The sequence below is a fragment of the Prionailurus viverrinus genome, chromosome C2 (genome assembly GCF_022837055.1).
Source record: "Prionailurus viverrinus isolate Anna chromosome C2, UM_Priviv_1.0, whole genome shotgun sequence".
In the NCBI taxonomy this organism is placed as follows: Eukaryota; Metazoa; Chordata; class Mammalia; order Carnivora; family Felidae; genus Prionailurus; species Prionailurus viverrinus.
The window spans coordinates 62891493-62910867 of NC_062569.1; the positions used below are offsets into that span (position 1 = coordinate 62891493).

The following is a 19375-nucleotide window of genomic DNA, read 5'->3' on the forward strand; positions in this document are numbered from 1 at the left end:
TATGTATTTATAAATCATATTACACAATTTTAAAATAAAATATATATAACAAGGCACCTGGGTGGCTCAGTCAGTTAAGCGTCCAACTTTAGCTCGGGTCATGATCTCACAGTCTGTGAGTTCAAGCCCCACGTCAGATTCTGTGCTGACAGCTTGGAGCCTGGAGCCTGCTTTGGATTCTGTGTCTCCCTCTCTCTCTGTCCCCTGCCTCTGGTCATGCTCTGTCTCTCTCTCTCTCTCTCTCTCTCTCTCTCTCAAAAATAAACATTAAAAAAATTAAAATAAAATATAGATAAATTAAATTAAATAAATATCGTGTGTCATAAATAGTCACAAACCACATTCATGGCACTTGGTAATCACAAAACATTTCTAATAGGAAAACATTTACTTGCAAATACAGTATCAGAAAGTCTCAAGTCCTGTCTTTAGAAATGGTAATGCTACCTATCATTGTGTCCGGGGCCTGGAAGTACGGGGAGTACGAAGTGGGAGAAGAGGGGGTCCAGAAGTCCCTGAGGCATGCCTCCTGTGGTGGAAAGAACATTTCATTCTAGGACAGAAGCCACTGTCACCCCTCTTCTGGGACTGGACCACGATAAGATTACTTGGCAAGACAGCAATCAGATTGCAGTCCTTCATGCCAGTCCTTCTGCATTAGTTAAGGTACTTTTGAGTGAAAGCAACAAAAACCTCAACTCCCAAATGGCTTAAACAATCAAGGCAATTTATCAGTTCATGTATTTAGAAAGTCCAGAAGTAAAGCAAGCTTTTAAGTAGAGTGCATCAAGGGCCCCACCCCTCTTGCTCTGTGTGTCTCTGGATTCTGCCTGTCTTTATGTGTTGACTCTGTCCTCAGACTGGCTTCCCTTCTAATCCTAATAGCAGAATATTGATTTCTTGCTCCTTCATTGCCATTCAAGGAGAGAGACTCTAATTTCACTCAACCATTAAACTGTTCCAACCATTAAACTTGTTCCAACTGGACCATCCCAGAGCTGCTCACAATGGCAAAGAAGATGGGATTAGAACCATCTGTATACAGGCAAGGGTCAATCCATTCCACCTACAATGCATTACTACAACTGAATGCAGGAAGAAAAGTATAATGCAGAAGAGGCACCACCACATCCATATCCAGACTATGTATTGATTTCCTTCGTCCCTGTAACAGAAGCACAAACGAAGCTGAGAAATAGACTCAGAGTTTTTAACCATGCTCTGTCTCTTCCCCCTCTCTGCCCTCCCACTTCCTTCCCCTACCCCACCCCCTCTTGTTCTCCCTGTCCGCTCTAACTCCTGCTTTGTTAAAATTGATTGGCAGTGAAAGTAAGGAAGGAAGAAAATGAGGAAAGATAAGACAGGGAATATATAACGTATCCTCCATTTTAGTAGAAAGACTCTGGGAGAGATTCAGTGATTCAATATTCAGTTACCCAAGTTACCTGCAGCTATGGCCAGATCTAATGCTCTATATAAGTAGATATATATGGTAATCAAGGAAAATTCTTTTTTTGAAAATTTTAGAAGACAAAGCAAAATAGGTAGATTACCCAAAGTCACTCTACAAGTCTGAGTAATTCTCCTTCAAACCAAATACCTTTGTGTTAATCATGCATTCTTTTTTTTTTTTTTTAAGTTTATATATTTATTTTGAGAGAGAGAGTGCATGCGTGGGCAGGGGTGGGGGGGGGCAGGGGGGAAGGACAGCGAGACAGGGAGAGAGAGAATCCCAAGCAGACACAGATCCCAACGCAGGGCTTGATCTCACAAACCACCTGGACTGAGATCAAGAGTGGACTGCTTAACCAACTGAGCCATCCAGGCGCCCCAGTCATGCACGCTTAGTAACTAAGTAAAAGAATAATCTAAAAACGTGGCAAATGTTGTACATAATAATTATTCACAATAGCAAGAAAAAAATTGAACACAACTTAAATATCCATCAATAGGCAAAGTGTTATGTAGAACTGGTGTATCCATTGAATGGAACATTAGGCAACAGTATTAGCTAATGGATCTGAAGTCTTTTGTAGTATCAAAAAAAAAGCCTATGATTTACTACTGTATTGACAAAAGCAGGACTTGGAAAATAATTAGGTAAAATGTACCTATCAGATATAATCATGTAAAATATACACGTAGAAAGTGACGGGAGGGGTACCTGGCTGGCTCAGTCGGTTAAACGTACGATCTCAAGTCATGATTTCGAGGTTCACGAATTCTAACCGCATTGGGCTCTGTGCTGGCAGCTGAGAGCCTGGAGCCTGCTTTGGATTCCGTGTCTCCCTCTCTCTCTGCCCCACCCCCGTTCACACTGTCTCTCTCTCTCTCTCTCTCTCTCTCTCAAAAATAAATAAACATTTAAAAAAAATTTTTTTAAAGAAAGAGACTGGAAAGAAATATACCAAATAATACTAGAGTTTTACTGAAACGTGATTGTTTTCTACTTCTCAGCTTTTTTTTGTAACACTGTTACACTAATTTTGTAACTGGAAAAAAGAAAAACTGGAAAAAAGAAAATATACTTGGCAGATATCTACTTAGCAGCTTGTGTCTGTCTGTGCTGGTTCCTAGCTGGAATTACAGGGGCACCTAGCTGGTTCAGTGGCCGGAGTGTGTGACTCTTGATCTCAGCATTGTGAGTTCAAGTCTCACACTAGGTGTAGAGATAACTTAAAAATACAAAAACAAAAAACAGGGGCGCCCAGGTGGCTCAGTCAGTTAAGCATCCGGCTTCGGCTCAGGTCATGATCTCACAGCTTGTGATTCCAGCCTCGCATCTGGCTCTATGCTGACGCCTCAGAGTCTAGAGCCTGCTTCAGGTTCTGTGTCCCTCTCTTGCTCTGCCCCTCCCCTGCTCGTGCTCTCTCTCTCTCTCTCAAGAATAAATAAAACATAAAAACAAAAAACAAAAAAAACCAGAAGTCACATTTAAGTGGCCTGTCTCTATCCCAACAGCACTCATTCACTTATTCAACAGCTAATTATTAAGCAACTATTACATATGCACCAGGGATGTATCAATGGGTAAATGACGTGGTCCCTGTACCTATCTTTACAGCCTAGCAAAGAAGACAGACTATAAGCAAACAATTTGTTACAGATGAGGAAAACATGGGATGAAGGTAACCAAATAATGTCATAAAAGGAGAGAGAACCGGCTTTAAAAGGTGAGAGAGGCTTCCAAGGAAGTAGTATCTAAGTTGAAATGAGAAAGAGGAGGTGGCTGAGAACCCCAAGTGCAGGGCAGGGCAATTGAACCAGAGGGCCTAAGGTGAGAAAGAGCTCGGCAAGTCCTGGGGACTGAAATCAGGAGACCCGCATGGCTACAGCACAGTGCAAGAGGAGAAAAGGGGTTACAATGAGGTTAGAGGGGTAAGCAGGGACCAGATCTTGCAAAACCTTGATAAGAATTTTGGATTTTACTCTGAATGCAATGTGAGCCATTGAAGGGTTGTACAGAGAAGAAACACGGTTCCGTCTGCACCTTCATAAGGTCACTCATGGCATTGTGGGAAATGACTTGATGGTGCGTAGGGGACAAGATGCAGAGAGGATAGTTGGAAGATCTTTGTAGCCAACTGTATTTCTTAGAGCAGTAGCAATGGAAATGAATTAGACTCAAAGACTTCAGGGTATGTTTTCAATATGGACCAGAGGATACGGTGGGGTGAGGGGAAAGTGAGTCAAGGATGGTGTCCAGATTAATACTTTGAGCAACTGAGTGTGTGGCAGTGGCACTGAGAGAGAGGGGAAAACAGGAAGAAATAGATTTGGGGGACAAGATGAAGACTTTAAATTTACATAAGACCGAACTGCCATATAGAATGTGTATATAATCTTTCTCTTCAGGAAGACCTTTAAAAATGGAAAGCACGTTTTTCACCTCTGAAATCTTAACATCTTGAACAGTGCAACATGTGACAGGGTAGGCATTTAGCGAGCAATTGTTAAACGAACTTCACAGCTTTGAAAATATTTCATTCATTCCAATGTAAGAAGATTCTAGTTGTGGTGGAAAGCCCGATTTTAGACAGTTTCCCTTACCAAGACTGACAGGGAAAAACATTGATTGGACGGTAACTAAAAAAGAGAAAGGGGCACCTGGGTGGCTCAGTTGGTTGAGCGTCTGACTTCAGCTCAAGTCACGATCTCATGGTTCATGAGTTCGAGCCCCGCATCAGGCTCTGTGCTGACAGCCTGGAGCCTGCTTCAGATTCTATGCCTCCCTCTCTCTCTGCCCCTCCCCCACTCACACTCTGTCTCTCAAAAGTAAATAAACATTTAAAAAAAGGGAGAAAGAAAAACTATGAGATTCTTATTTTTTTTTAAATTCTTATGTATTTAGTTTTCTGTAGTTAAACTAAAATGGGAATTAAAAGCTTTAATGTGTGTGCTTAAATTCTTGGGCCAGCCACTGACCCCTTCAAGTGATTTTACCTCCCAGTGTTTCAGTTTCTCCATTTGCAAAAGGGAGATAATGGTAGTTGCTTTATCTCACAAGGATGTCATGAAAATAAGTCAGATAAATTGCTTTGCCCTCCTTGGAAAGGGGCTCCAGAAAGTAAGCATTATTAGATATGATGATGAATACTCACAACTTCAAAGATATTTTTAAATTGCCCCCCAAGTCTTTGAACATGTTAAGCCTATGAATAGCACAGTGTTAGGTGTTTATACATTTCTGGCAAGCTTTCACCTCTTGTTAAAGCAGTAAATGGTCTTTGAACAAATGTATTTCTCATTCTTTGATAACTATGCTTCCTTGTTTGTACACTTGAAAGATGATTATCATCTGGCATGTGAAGTCAAGTCCAACTCCTTGGTGCCATTACAGTTCAATTGCAGCTTTAATTGAGTTTTTCTTCCAAGGTTGAAAATAAGTCATTTGGTTCACTTTGGTAAGCTCCTTGCACGCTAAAAAGTGATTGTGAGGTGAATACGACTATTTTCTGCAAATGATATAAATAATGTTTTTCATTTTAGCTACAATATCCTCATTCGAAAATTGATATGAAAAAATCCGGTATTTTTATTTCTTCACTGTTGTATTTTTTTTTCTGATGGGTTTCCCTAAAATTGCTTTTAATAGCTATAATTATACATTTTAACATTTCTAACACAGACAGTCCCCGACTTACAGCGGTTTGACTTACAATTTCTTTACTTTAGGAAAGTACAAACGCAGTAAGTATGCTTTCAGTAGGAGCCATACTTGAAATGTCGAATGTTGACCTTTTCCCAGGCTAGCAATATGTGGTGGGATGCTCTCTCGAGATGCTGGGCAACAACAGGGAGCCTCAGGTCCCAGTCAGCCACGCCACCGTGAGGGTGAACCAATACACTTACAACCTTCTGTACCCGGACCAGCCATTCCGTTTTTCACTTTCGGTAGAATATCCAGCAAATCGGGGCGCCTGGGTGGCGCAGTCGGTTAAGCGTCCGACTTCAGCCAGGTCACGATCTCGCGGTCCGTGGGTTCGAGCCCCGCGTCAGGCTCTGGGCTGATGGCTCAGAGCCTTGAGCCTGTTTCCGATTCTGTGTCTCCCTCTCTCTCTGCCCCTCCCCCATTCATGCTCTGTCTCTCTCTGTCCCAAAAATAAATAAACGTTGAAAAAAAAAAAATTAAAAAAAAAAAAAGAATATCCAGCAAATTACATCAGATATTCAACACTTTATTGTAACGTAGGCTTTGTGTTAGAGATTTTGCCCAAGGGTAAGCTAATGTCAGTGGTAGGCTAGGCAAAGCCATCATGTTCGGTACGTCAGGTGTACTTTTGACTTATGAGATCTTCAACTTACAACGGGTTTATCAGGACATAACCTCATCGTGAGTCAGGAAAGACCTACATAGACAGCCATGGTACACACATAAATATCACCAAAGTAAAAACCTACAGACCCCAAGACAAAATACAGGATAGTAAACATCATCTAGGACATTTCTTATTACAGATGTGCATCACGTTCATAATTAGTATGATATTAGAAAAACTAACAGACCATTAGCACTACCATTCTTATCCACACTTCTCTTACCTATATGCCTAACACAAATCAAAACTCTTCCTGCTGGAGTAGCCAAAACACTCCCAGTAGAGTGCTGCAAAATCATTCTTTGCAAAGTAAGAGAATAACACCTACTTCTCCTCTCTTAAAGAACCCCCTCTCCAGGTAAGTCTCACTATATCCACTCGACAGATGTGGAATTTGAAGCTGGGTGCTTTACACTAGATCCCCCAGCTAGGTCAGAACACAGGCTAAATATGCTTGACCACAAGGATAACATCATTCGTATTCCTTCCTCTTTCGTTTTTCTCTCCAGGAAGAATTGAAGCAACACAAAGGAAGACACTGTACACTTTGATAACTCTCTAGGAGGGGAGATCTGAACGAGGATAAAGGAAAGGTAGGGGTAAAATGGCCTCAATTCTACCAAGTGATGGTAGAAGCCTCCTCACAGCTCCACCAGGATCTGACAGAATGGACACTGATGAACGATAGGCCTCCCTCGGGCAGAACCCCAGGAACAAATGTCCTAGGCCCTAAATATTATGAAGAAGGAGTGGCATTACTATTTCAGAATATTATTAAAGTTTAATTTTGAAAGTCCTGCCTCCAATGATATACCCAGGGGCCGATAAAAGATGCCAACAGCATAGCGTCTTCTCAAATACGATTATCCTGGGTGGGCCTTGAACTGGTGGGATGGCCCAAACTCCCACATCTCTAGGGAAAGCATTCCTGGCATCTGGTATTGTTGAATTTACCTAGGCCAAAGGTCATAAGTTAGTGGCCTATAATGAGCCAGATTTTACCTCAAAAGGCTCTTCAGTTGGCCCACTGCAATGACTTCTGCCACCAACCACCTAAGTCAGGCCAAACTGCACAGGCTAACGGCACAGTCCTCCACAAGACTGCCCTTACTCCAGGTACCAGTCACAAGTTCAAGGGTCCCAGGCCACCCTCCCTTCTAAGCTGCTGGCTACAAATTTAGGGGTTTCTGCTGCTTCCTCAAGTTTGGTAATTTGCTAGAATGACTCACAGAAGTCAGGAAAATGCAATACTTATAATTACCGTTTTATTATAGCAAAAGGACAGGGAGGAGAGATGCAGAGAGTAAGGTCTGGGAAAGTCTCAAATGTGAAGCTTCCACTGTTCTCTCCTGCGTCCTCAAGGATGTATCATCTTCCCAATACACTGATAAGCGACAAGGTGGATTACTACCAACCAGGAAAGTTCATCCAAGCTTCCGTGTGTCCAGAGTTCTTACTAGGGCTTCATTATATCAGTATGATTGGTAAGTCATGTATCAGTCTCTGCCCCCCCTGCCCCCCCCGCAAACCCCTTCCCAGAAGGTTGGGTTGATAATCCCCCATTTGCTCTTTCTGGCACGACCAGCCCCATACTGAGTCATCTCATAAACTATTAGTCATCTCACAAAGCATGAGAGGCCCACCATGAATAAGAAAGGCACTCCTACCACCTGGGAAAGTCCAAAGGTATAGAAGCTACTTCCCCAAACTCAGAAACAAAGACCAGCCCAAATTATTTATACACCCACACGATATTTAAATGTTATTTCAGATTGGCTACCAACATTTAAAACTGTGTTCACATAAAAATCTAAATGTTTTGTACTCCCCTAAAGTATTGGCAATCTTAGCCTTCCATTCCCACAAAGCTGCTGCCCGCTTCCTAAGGGACACTCGTGTCTCCCCACCATCTCCCTAGTCTCTACTTTCTTATTCTTGGAGTGATTCACTCCTTTGTTTCCTTCACATCCACGGCAAACATTTAAATTTACAAACCCTGGGGGCGCCTGGGTGGCGCAGTCGGTTAAGCGTCCGACTTCAGCCAGGTCACGATCTCGCGGTCCGTGAGTTCGAGCCCCGCGTCGGGCTCTGGGCTGATGGCTCGGAGCCTGGAGCCTGTTTCCGATTCTGTGTCTCCCTCTCTCTCTGCCCCTCCCCCGTTCATGCTCTGTCTCTCTCTGTCCCAAAAAATAAATAAACGTTGAAAAAAAAATTTTTTTTAATTTACAAACCCTGGCCTAGGCCTTGGGTGTTTTGGCTGTTTTTATTCCATCTCACATTATTAACTTCAAGGAATGTGTGGGGAAGGAAGGGCAATTACCTTTTGCCATTTCATTATCTTACTTTCAAGCTACTCTTCCTCTACACTTCATGTGAGTCTGGGCGCATGTGTGCATATACGCATGCCTGTGCCGTACAGGTGTCTCTTAGAAGGTCTTGAGCCAGGCTAATATGAAAGGTTTGACTGCAGAACCAGGACAAGCTGAAATAAAATTCATGTCATCTTCAGAGTCAAAAACTAGAGCCAATGGAGGACCTTAGAAAAGAAGCCTCTCATTCTAAAGACAAAGCAAAACCTATGTTTCTCAATATCTTTAAAGCTATAGCTTCCTTCATAAGTGTAAAATTCTCACAACCTCCTTTATTATTTGATATTCGGCCTAATTAACTGAAAAAAATAAGTGGGGCAGATACTATTATTTTCAAATTTCACATACCCCTTTCTCCCACTATACCGCTCTGTAAATCACTTGTTTAAAGAATATAAGAGGCATGAAACAAGCCCCAAGTACATCAGTGGCCATGTGGACGGGTACCTATAGTCTCTCTTAGGTACAAGTGTCACAGAGACCTTGAGTTTTATCTTCAGTATTCGTGGGTTTCATATTTTGAATTTATCTACTAAAATTTGTAAACCCCAAATCAATACCTGCAATGTTTTTACAGTCATCCACAAACACATGCAGAGCAGTAAAAAATTTCAGTCAACTGATTTTGAAGGTTCCCAGCAGAGGCCAAACAAGGGAACACTTTACATTCTCATTCCAAAAATAACACTGTAAATAACTGCCCTTTTTGTGTTCTATTTAGGGGCACTTTTTTGGTACTTTTGTGCTTTTTGTTATTGATGTTGTTATTTAAAACGACCCCCAAGCATAGTGTTGAAGTGCTATCTGGTGTTCCTAAGTGCAAGAAGGCTGTGATACGGGGGCATCTTGGTGGCTCAGTCCGACTCTTGATTTCCGCTCAGTTCACGATCTCATGGTTTGTGAATTTGAGCCCCGCATCAGGCTTCACGCTGACAGTGCAGAGCCTGCTTCAGATTCTCTGTCTCCTTCTCTCTGCCCCTCCCCTGCTCGCTCTTTCTCTCAAAATAAATAAATACTTTTTAAAAAAGAAAAAAAAAAAAGGAAGGCTGCAATATGACCCATATAGGAAATGCATGTGCTAGATATGCTTCATACAGGCATGAGCTATACGAACTTAAGTATATTAATGATATATGCATATTAAATATATATGTAAATGTCAATGTTATATGTTAAATAATATAGTATTAAAAATAGTAAGTCAATCATATATTGAACATATATTAAGATATTAATATATTTCTTTAAACAGAAACACACATAAAACAAGATTATGCCTTAATCGGTTGGTGCAGATGTTGTGACCAGAGGCTCACAGAAACCTAATTCTATATTTCCCCAGAGAGAAATGATTCAGTATTCACTAGTTCAATGTTTATAACTTTATAGAACTACCACAAATGACAAGGATCAGCTGTACGTGTAAAATAGTGAAGCACACATGGGACTTTCCAGCACAAAATCACATCAAAGGGGGCTATGGAGGGAGTGGGGGTGAGGGTGGAAACTAAGCTCACAGGCAAGTAACCATTAAGGATGCGATTTCGTTTTAAACCAGAAAATGATGGTGCAATTAATGCTAGTCATTCTTCCCAGACAAACCAATGCAGCATTAAGATGCCACATAGTAAACAGAGCACTGAACTTAAAGTTGGGAGGCCTTGTTGCTGGTCCCAACTCTGCAAGTAATTAACTTAGGTAAGTCATCTAACCCCATTTAAGCATGTTTCTTTATCTGCTAGAGGGATTTAAGTCTTGTAGCAATAACTCACATTTGCCATAATTATTATCCAAAAAAGCTTTCCATGTAAATTATATCATTGGATGACCCTGATGGTCCCTTTTTACTCCAAAACTGTATCACTTAAGAGAATTACTTTGCCAAACTAGAATAAATATATCAAATGTTTATAATACTAAGAAGAGCTTTCGTTTGGCATGTTTATAAGACATTAGTCAGAGGGAGGACTTCAAATACAAGAACTAAAAAACAGCTCTGGACTTATTTTTAAATTGTATTTATTCAATTAATATTTTCTTTTTAAAAATGAGAGAAAAACATTCCCAGTAGATGGCCATCCTTGCCGCAAACCCCATACCACCACAAATCTTGTAAATGCGGAGAAGCTAAAGTACCACTAGGTGGAGCAGGAACAAAAGACATTTATTTATAGTTCAAGGAACCCTGGCAGTCTTCAAGAGGTCTTAAAAGGTCACCTTCTGAGTACATGGAATCTTGGTGAAGCGGAGTTATCTCAACCTACTCGCCCTGTGTGCTTTCCAGAAAACCATGCTGACTGAGGAAAATTATTTTTCTTCTTAGAGAACATTACCAGCAACAGCGAATTCCAGCTTTTTCACATGTCTATAATTGGGCTAAGAATTGTGTTGGACAACACTGAAGGACCTATTTTAGGTAATGGGCTGAGGTACTGCAGACCCACACATTTGCAAATTTGCTGACATGGTCCTCCAGACTGGTTCTTTCCGTTGTCAGGCCGGGACGTGAGCAGAGTAGCATCACCCTGGTAATTTGTCTTTATAACTCGGGCCCCAGGGGCACCTGGGTGGCTCAGTCGGTGGGGCGTCCCACTTCGGCTCAGGTCATGATCTTACGTTTGTGAGTTCCAGCCCCGCGTCAGGCTCTGTGCTGACAGCTCAGAGCCTGGAGCCTGCTTCAGATTCTGTGTCTCTCTCTCTCCCTCCCCCTCCCCTGCTCATGCTCTGCCAGTCTCTCAAAAATAAATGTTAATTTTTTTTTAAATAAAAAATAAATGTTAAAATGCAGGCCGCGGGCTACCATCTCTCCCAGCAACAACCCCCTGAATAGCTCTCTTAAGGAAGTGATGGCACTCGTTTGGGATGAATCCATACGTAAATTTGGATTTAGTCTTTGGGGATAACTGGGCAGAAGGGCCTGTAGGTTGTTTCCTTTAACCTAGTAGGCCATCAGTTTATTTTCTTTCCTGAAGAACACCAGATCCAAATGGGGGGCGGGGGTTGTAATAGATTTCCTTCTTTTCCGTTTGTCGCCACTTAATGCTTTGCAACCACTGGCAGAGGCAAAGAAAATTAACAAGCTAGCACCATTAAAGGAACAATATTCACTGTTTTGAGAACACACTAGTTCTGGTTAACAAATACTTACGAAATGTTTAACAATCCCATCGAGGGGACTGGCTGCGTGATCTACTTTCCAGATCTACTTTCGTGAAGGCAAAACCTCAACAAAACCCCCAGATCAGCTAATACATGAGGTACAAATGGGCAACAAAACCAGAGGCAGGAGATTAGGACAAAAACCCTACAAAAGAATGGCTCGCTGACTGCTTGGCTCACTGCCCATTCATTTGGGCCAATTTCATAAATGTTCTCCACGCATCCTTCTGCCAATCTGCACGCACCCTAGTCCAATCCGCGGGTATCGCGACCCCACAGGCCCACCACTGATGGCGAAGCAAGACCGACGCGCACAAAAGGAGTTCCCCCCCCGCCCCAACCCCTTCCCTTGGAAAGCCGACTGCGGACCTCCAACAGCACCTCAGCAGGCGGCATGTGTCTGAGCCCAGTCCCGGGTGCAAGTCCCACAGCTCAGGGAAGCGCACCGCGCGCGGGGACCTGCTCCCGTTTCTCTCCCTGCGGTCAGAGCCTCGCCCTTGGCCCCCCCAAGGGACCCGCGGCTGACAGAGCCCAACTCTTCGCGACGGCAATGGGTGCCTCCGGAGAAGCCCCGGGCCGACCGCGGCCTCTAGGCGGGACGCGGGGGCTAAGGAGGCGAGCCACCGCAGGGTCCTGGGAGGGGCGAGCAAGTCAGCGGCTGACATTTTTTGTTTGCTCCAAACTGTACGGTGGACGGCGGTAGGCCGAGGCTTTTCCGCCCGCTGAAAGTCAGCGAAAAAAACAGCGTGCGGGAAACAAAAGCGCGGCGCCTACGCCCTTCTCAGTTAGGGTTAGACAAAAACTGACCGCTTCCCCTCCCAGGCCCACCCTCCACAACCCGAGGTGCAAAACGCCGCGGCTCCCTATAAAGACAGAGGCCGCCGTACGCGCCGATTGGCTAAAGCCCTCCCGTCGCGGTTCTCGCGAGATCCGTCCTCACCCAACCCCCCCCCCTTTTTTTTTTGGAATGCCCTATTTCCGGCCGTGAGGACAGCTGCGCCCCTCCCCCCACATTTCCTGGGAAAAGCGTTAGGTATTTCCCAACGTACTTTGAAAGTAAAAACGAGCTTGTCCTACTGCACGGCTCCGTTTTCCATGCCTTAAGGACCGGGTGCACCTGCCTTAAGGACCGGCCTCGGTGCGCTCGACTACCTTAAGAAAATGAAGTTCACAGAAAAATTTTAGGGCCTGGGAAATATGACAGTGATTCTCAACTCTAGTCACATTTGTTAGAGATCTTTAAGAAAATAGATTCCCGGATAGCTTTGGCTAAACCAGAAGGTTGGCTGGACTCGTTGGATTGCCTTGGAGTTCCTGCCCTGCTCCCTTCTCCTTAGAAGGCCTCTTTGCAACGTCTTCTTGAACATAGGTTGGGTTTTATTAAGTATAACTACTTCATTCTTAATCTTAACATTCAAGATTTGAATTTACCTTTTATTAGGAAATGAAAGCTTTTCAGTCATTGACTTTGCTTTAATGTTGTGTCATGATTAGGTTAAAAATCCACCGTAAATTGTACCAAGTTTCTGTAATCGTATAATACTGTTTTACATAAAACTGGCTGATCCTAATTGTAGAATTCATGTTCAGTTGGGTGAATTCTGTGGAGTTGTCGCTATTGACACCTCAGTCTGAAAGAAAGATAAAATATTAGAGGGGTTGGTTTCCAACGATTTTAAGGGCAGGGAAAATATAAACGTGATTTTCCATTTTTATTCCCTATCCCTAGATTACTTGAAAAGGATCATCTATGATCCCATGTTAGAGGCTGGAGTCAGTACAGAATATTCCAGGTAGGTTGTTGAGTTAACTACCTGAGACCACGGTTCAGAATTGTTTGCCTGACTAATGTAGCAAGCAATTTACTTTGGGATCGCTTTAAACTTAAATCTCTTAACCTGTTTAAATATCAATTTTTTAAATTTGTAAAATGGGAATAATGCTTGTCTTGCTCATTGAGAGACTAAGAAAAATTACCAGGTGTACTCAACAACTGCAAAGAAAAGACCTCCCCCCACCCCCCCCTGCTGTTCCCAGAACCAGCCAGGGCGCCCCCCCCTCCCTTGTAGTCTGACCTAAAGGCGGGGACCAATCAAGTTCTGCTGAGTGGTTTGAAAAAAAGGCGGGAACCAATCAAGTTCTGCTGAGTGTTCAAATTTAAATGTCAACCAATAACAGCTCTGTAACCGCAAAAAAAATCCCTAACTTGTTTGTGCCCTTCTATAAAAGAAGCTGTAAGATCCTCGCTGGGGGCCTCTTAGCGTCACCGGCAACGAGTGCGCGGAGGACCGGGTTTGAACCTGCAATAAACGACCCTTGCCGCTTGGCTTTGAATCTGGAGGTTTGTTTTGGGGGGGGGTCTCTCGAATCGGGGCATATCACTCATCTCTCTGGGATGTTGAAGTTTTGCTTTGTGTTTTAAGTTTATTTTTGAGAGGGAGGCAGAGAGAGCAAGAGGAGGAGGGGCAGAGAGGGAGAGACAGAATCCGAAGCAGACTCTACACCATCAGCATGGAGCCCAATCCTGGGCTTGAACCTACCAACCACGAGTTGATGACCTGAGCTGAAGGCAAGAATCTGATGCTTAACCCACTGAGCCACCCAGGCCCCCCTGAGATGTTTAAGTTTAAATTAGATAAATGTGTAGATAGCTCTATTTTCTTTTAGAAAACAGTTTCAGAATTCTGAAGAATAAGTTCATGCTCTCTACAGTGCTTGTGAATCTGGTGAGTGCAGCATCAACTGTTCACAGTGCCCTCAGATAATCATTTTTTACACGGTAACCAATCTAGTTTTCCTTATAATCACTGACGTGGGAGAGAAGTACCTAGGAATGAAATGCACCTCTTCACAAATGCTTGACTCAGGCCCACTTCTCCTTGTACAATGTGCCCATCATTATTACACCTTGGAATCTTTGCCCTAATGTTACCTCTGCCCAGAATTTTCTTTTGGTCAATTCTCCGTATCTACACACCTACTGGGAGTGCACCATAGAGAGCATCAGGGAAGGGGATAGAGATGAAAAGGGAAATCCCACAATCCCTATCTTCTAAGAATATATCTATTGCGGGAGAAAGACAAGCAAACTAAAAGGTAAGGCTGCATAAATTAAGTGGTCAATAGAAGAACAAATAACAATGCGTTGGAGGACACAATGAATTTTGACTGCATGGAGGAAGTAGCATCTAATTCTACAACAGAAGATAACAGATTTCGTTGTGTTCGAAAAGTTTCTAGGGGCGCCCGGATGGCTCAGTCAGTTGGGTTGGGCGTCTGACTTTGGCTCAGGTCATGATCTCCCAGTTCGTGTGTTCGAGCCGCATCAGTCTCTGTGCTGACAGCTTGGAGCCTGATTTTAATTCTGTGTCTCCCTCTCTCCCTCTGCCCCTCTCCCACTCGCACTCTGTCTCTCTCTCTTTATATTTTAGTACATAGTTTTATGTACTAAACAAAAAAGAATAAAATTAAAAGGTATCTTTACAGAGTTTACCCTATTTGAAATTTACAATGACCCTGTGAGACAGGCAGGGATTAGCAGCCCCACTTTATGGATAAGAAAAATTTATCTTCAAAATGTTCGTGCAGCTGGTAGGTGGTAGAGCCTCGACCTAAATCCACATGTGCTGCCCCTGAATTCTGAGGAAAGGGCATTACATTAGGTTTAAATTTCAGCTGTCTTTCAAATCTAGCCCCAGAGCCAAATCTAGCCCCAGACCAGAAAGTCTTCCACCGAGACCTCAAGGTATTTTCCTCCTTATGAACCCCCAGACCATTTTATGCTTCTCTTAGGACACCAAATCACTTTCTACCTAGTATTATTATAATCAAGGCATAAATCTCACCTCTTATACTAGACTGCTGGCTTCTTAAGGACAGGATCTCACTCCTGCTTTAGCAGTCATTGTGCTTAACACAGTGCTTTGCACAGAGCAGATATGAAATACTTTGAGTTACATGAATACTGCCATCATTATCAAGAACCCAGGTCATTTCAGACTCTTCCCCCATCATATCTAACTAGATACCAAGACTTGTCGGGGTTTTTTGTAATTACTTCTTCTGAATTCCTATTGTCTATAATCTTGAGTCTTATGACTTGACTACTTTATATCTAGACTAATAACTGGTTAACTGATCACCAAATCTCCAGGGCCTTCCCAGCCCAATTTATTCTCCAAACCACTGCCACATTCATCTTAATTTCCTATGTTTCCTGCTTTTCATTCTTTAATTGTTCTCCTTTGCCTATAGGACGTGTAACACAAAGCCTCCCTTTCCAGTCCTTGGCCTTCATTTACTTTCCTAGTCATTGCTCTTAGTCTGCTCAATGTGAGCTCTTTATTTCAATAAAACCAGTCTATTAAGCATGGCTTGAATATGCTTTGTTCATTATGTAAACCTCAACAAACTTAAATCTGTATCACCCAGTTGGCACACATGTTGCACTACAAATTTTTCCAAGGGAAAGATGAGAACTTCAAGGTCAAGAATAATGTTTCCTCTAGCATTTAATTTGGTTCTACTCCAGAAACAGGTTGTTTGCTTCACCCATCACAGAAATGGAAGAGACATGGACATTCCAACAACTGAAATACTTGCTGTTCTCTCCGACACATATAATATCCAAAGTTTTCTGTCACATACTCAAAGCATTTTTTTCTAACCATTTTATCTGTATTCAGAAGCATCTTTGATGTACTATGTTGGGTCCAACTTCTTTAAATTCTGCCTTAGTGATCCACATGTCCTGGAAAGCAGACAGGGATGCAAGAATAGAGCCTCCCATCCACACTGATAGTTTCCTTTCTGGGGGAACTGTAACTTGCACAGGTGTATTGGCAGGTACCATATTTGCTACACCTTTAACTAGCCTCTTGTCTAAACCGGGGAAAGAGGTTGATCCCCCAGCAAGGATAATATTGGAGAAAAACGAATTCCTCAGATCTGTATCGCATTTCATTATGCTGTTGAAACACAACTTATCAATGCCAGGGGTCTGCAGGTTCCTAAGACGTGGAGAGAAGAGGGCCTCTGGACAATGAAAGAGTTGGTCATAGAGCTTGATCATCGTCCCATCAGGTAGCTGGTAAACTTTCTCTATAGAATCACGTTTCTTGGCCATTTCCTCTTCATAGTTCATTACCACATAACAAGAAGTTTCCTTAATGTCTGCAACAATCTTTCTGTCTGCAGCACTAAGCAGCATGATGCCCTGCTCCTTCAACAGTGTCATGAGGTAGTTGGTAAGGTCAAGGCCTCCCAGATCTAGCTGCTGGACACCATGAGGCAGACAGTAACCCTCAAAGATGGGCACACACTGGGTAACCCCAGCACCTGAGTTCAGCACAAAACCAGTTGTGAAGCCAGCAGCAAAGAGAGCCAGCACCCCCTGAATGGACATATAAAAGGCAGGCACCTCCAGATGCTCAAAAAACACTTCGGTGATTTGTTGCCGGTTGGCCAGTGGGTTCAGTGCTGGCTCCGTAATCAAGACTGGGCCATCACAGGCCTTTAGTTTCAGGTTATGATCATAGATATGCTTCCACATGACCTCCATGTCCCCCCAGGAAGTAATGAGACCACGTTCCACTGGGTAGCTGTAGGAAAAGCAGTAAGATAAGTGACAGCTTTTTTTTTTTTTTTTTTTTTTTTTTTTTTAGTGGCAGCTTTTAATTTTTTCAGCACCTACTCTCTTCAAACCTGGGTTAATCCCCATACTTATTACCAGTACCCTTTGTGGGCAGTGACTGTCACAGCCAGTTAGAGAAGGTAACTGCCAGCAAAAGTTTGCATAGCTGACTTCCTCTGCACTTTTTGTTGCTTTCCATTTGTCCCCGCTTTGGAAGACAAAGAATCTTTAAAAAAAAAAAAAAAAAAAAATTGGGAAGTCTTTGGAGCACCTGGCTGGCTTAAGTCAGTTAAGCATCCGACTCTTGATCTTTGCTCAGGTCAGGAATTCCCAGTCGGTGGGATCAAGTCCCAAGCTCTAGGCAGAGCCTGCTTGGGATTCCCTCTCTACCTCTCTCTTTCTGCCCCTCCCCTGCTCCCTCTCTCTCAAAATAAATAAACTTTAAACGAAGTTTAAAAATTGGGAAATCTTTACATAATAGTACAGTTTTAATATCAATTAATTGAAGAAAATAACCCACAGGGAGAAAGTGACATCCTTAAATAAACTTGTACATTATGAACGGTGACTTTATTTATACATTTGAACAGATCTGTTTACATACGAAGAGCAAGTAATGCTAACCCTTTAGATGTCTGGTACCCTCAGAGATTTGTGGCCTGCACCAGCGGGTTGAAACTTCCTGTTCCTGTCTTCCTTGTCTTCTCACCCTTATGCCCCTCATCTAGACCCTTCCTCTTTCCGCTCCACTAGGGTCCTGCCCGCTGTGAGAAGACGGTACCTGATGGACAACGAGTGTCTCCGTTCCTGCGCTTGGTCACCTACACACGTTTCCAGCGCGCCCTCCGCTACCCAGCCCTGTCCTTTGGCCCGGCCGATAATGTTGGGGTAGACGAACTGGGGCTCCCGCGACCCAGCCAGGCCCGCCTTAATCACTCCTGAGCCGTTGTCGATCACCACTGGTAGCTGGTAGTAGTAGCTCATGCCGCCTCCGCCTCCTATCGCTTGGCTACTCCGGCTGCCCTGGCTGCGGGCTACGCTAGGGAGCGAAAGTGCGCAGCGTGGGCCCTTGGGCAGCGCCAGAAGGCCTACGGCCTGGAACGTCGCGTCACAGAAGCGCTGGCCTGACCACGGGGCCTGCGCCTGGCAGGCGTGCCCTGGAGAGCCTAGGCCCATTGACCCTCCAAAGTGCTGCCTTCCCCCCCCCCCCCCCCCTACTGCATCTCACAGGGTCTGGGTCACTTGCCACCCCCTGGAATCCCGGGATACCAATATCAGGAAAACCCAACTTTCTTCCCTAATGATATAAATCTAACCCTTCACAAGGGGCCTCCCCCAATACCTCGATGAGTCATAAAAAGTTTTCTTTTCCAAAGCCTTTGAATTCTGGTTAATATGTCTGTCCATGGGCATGTTGAAAGTTCTAGAACGTGCCCTTGAACCTAGGAAAAGGTGGGAAGATTTGACTAGAGAAAGTTGTCACAGAAGACGCCCGGTTTGTGCTTCTGGAAACCCTTGTCAACTTTTGAAAACACAAAGGAAAGAATGCTAGGATTTAAAGTGGGCTCTATATACTTTTATTAATGTTTCTATACACCAGGCAAATACTTTGTTGCGCTTCTTTCCTGCAGTTTCTAAGCAAAATGTAGTCAAAACCAAAATGGTAGAAGCTCACTTTTTTGGATTGATTCATTTTTAGCAATCTCATCTGGTGATCCCCCATGTAATATGAAGGTCATTCCTATTTCCTAAAAAATACAGGTAATGGTCTCACGGTTTCCTGAGTTGGAGCCCCGCATCCGGCTCTGCACTGACTGTGCAGGGTCTACTTGGGATTCTCTCTCTCTCTCTCTCTCTCTCTCTCTCTCTCTCCTTCTTTCTCTGCCTCTTGCCTCTCCGCCACTCTGCTGTCTCTCTCTCAAAATAAATAAACACTTAAAAAAAAAGACGTGATTTTTAGGCATAAGGATGTGTCTGCCTCTTTGCAAGAAAAGTGATATTCCTTAGGTCCTATGAAGTTTAGGTTTAGAAAAATTTAAGTACATTGTGTGCCAAAAAGTGCATCTTTGGTGTCTGATCTTTTACCCCCTCAATTTTACACACTATGTCGAGGATTTAAAAACACCTCAGCAAGTTCGAACCTCTGGTTGGTCTCTGAAAGCAGGGGAGGAAATTCAAAAGCTATTTACTTGTCTCTCCACCAGAGGTTGAAAGGGTCACCTAAGTAACAGCCGTGGCACTTGGTGCTGCAAGCCTCTGCAAGAGGAGGGAGGCCACTGAAGCCCCGCACTACACCCTGCCTTCTGAGCAACGTCTCTCCAGGAAAGGATACGAAATAAAACATTTCTTTCCCACAGAAGTGTTACCCAAAGGAAGGGCAAGGAGCGAGTGCCTGG

General features: G+C 43.5%; 1 protein-coding gene and 1 long non-coding RNA gene across 2 annotated transcripts; one reads left to right on the forward strand and one right to left on the reverse strand.

Annotated features, from left to right (window-relative positions):
• The first annotated feature begins 12358 nt into the window (after positions 1-12358).
• On the forward strand, positions 12359-18826 carry LOC125174789 (uncharacterized). Its single transcript, XR_007155560.1, has 3 exons — positions 12359-12716; positions 13077-13140; positions 17733-18826. It is a non-coding gene; the product is annotated as an uncharacterized LOC125174789 (long non-coding RNA).
• ACTRT3 (actin related protein T3) lies at positions 16029-17963 on the reverse strand. Its single transcript, XM_047874588.1, has 2 exons — positions 17761-17963; positions 16029-16947 (listed from the first exon to the last, which is right to left on the reverse strand). Exons 1-2 carry the CDS (start codon positions 17961-17963, stop codon positions 16029-16031), a joined length of 1122 nt encoding a protein of 373 aa, XP_047730544.1.
• Positions 18827-19375: the final 549 nt, after the last annotated feature.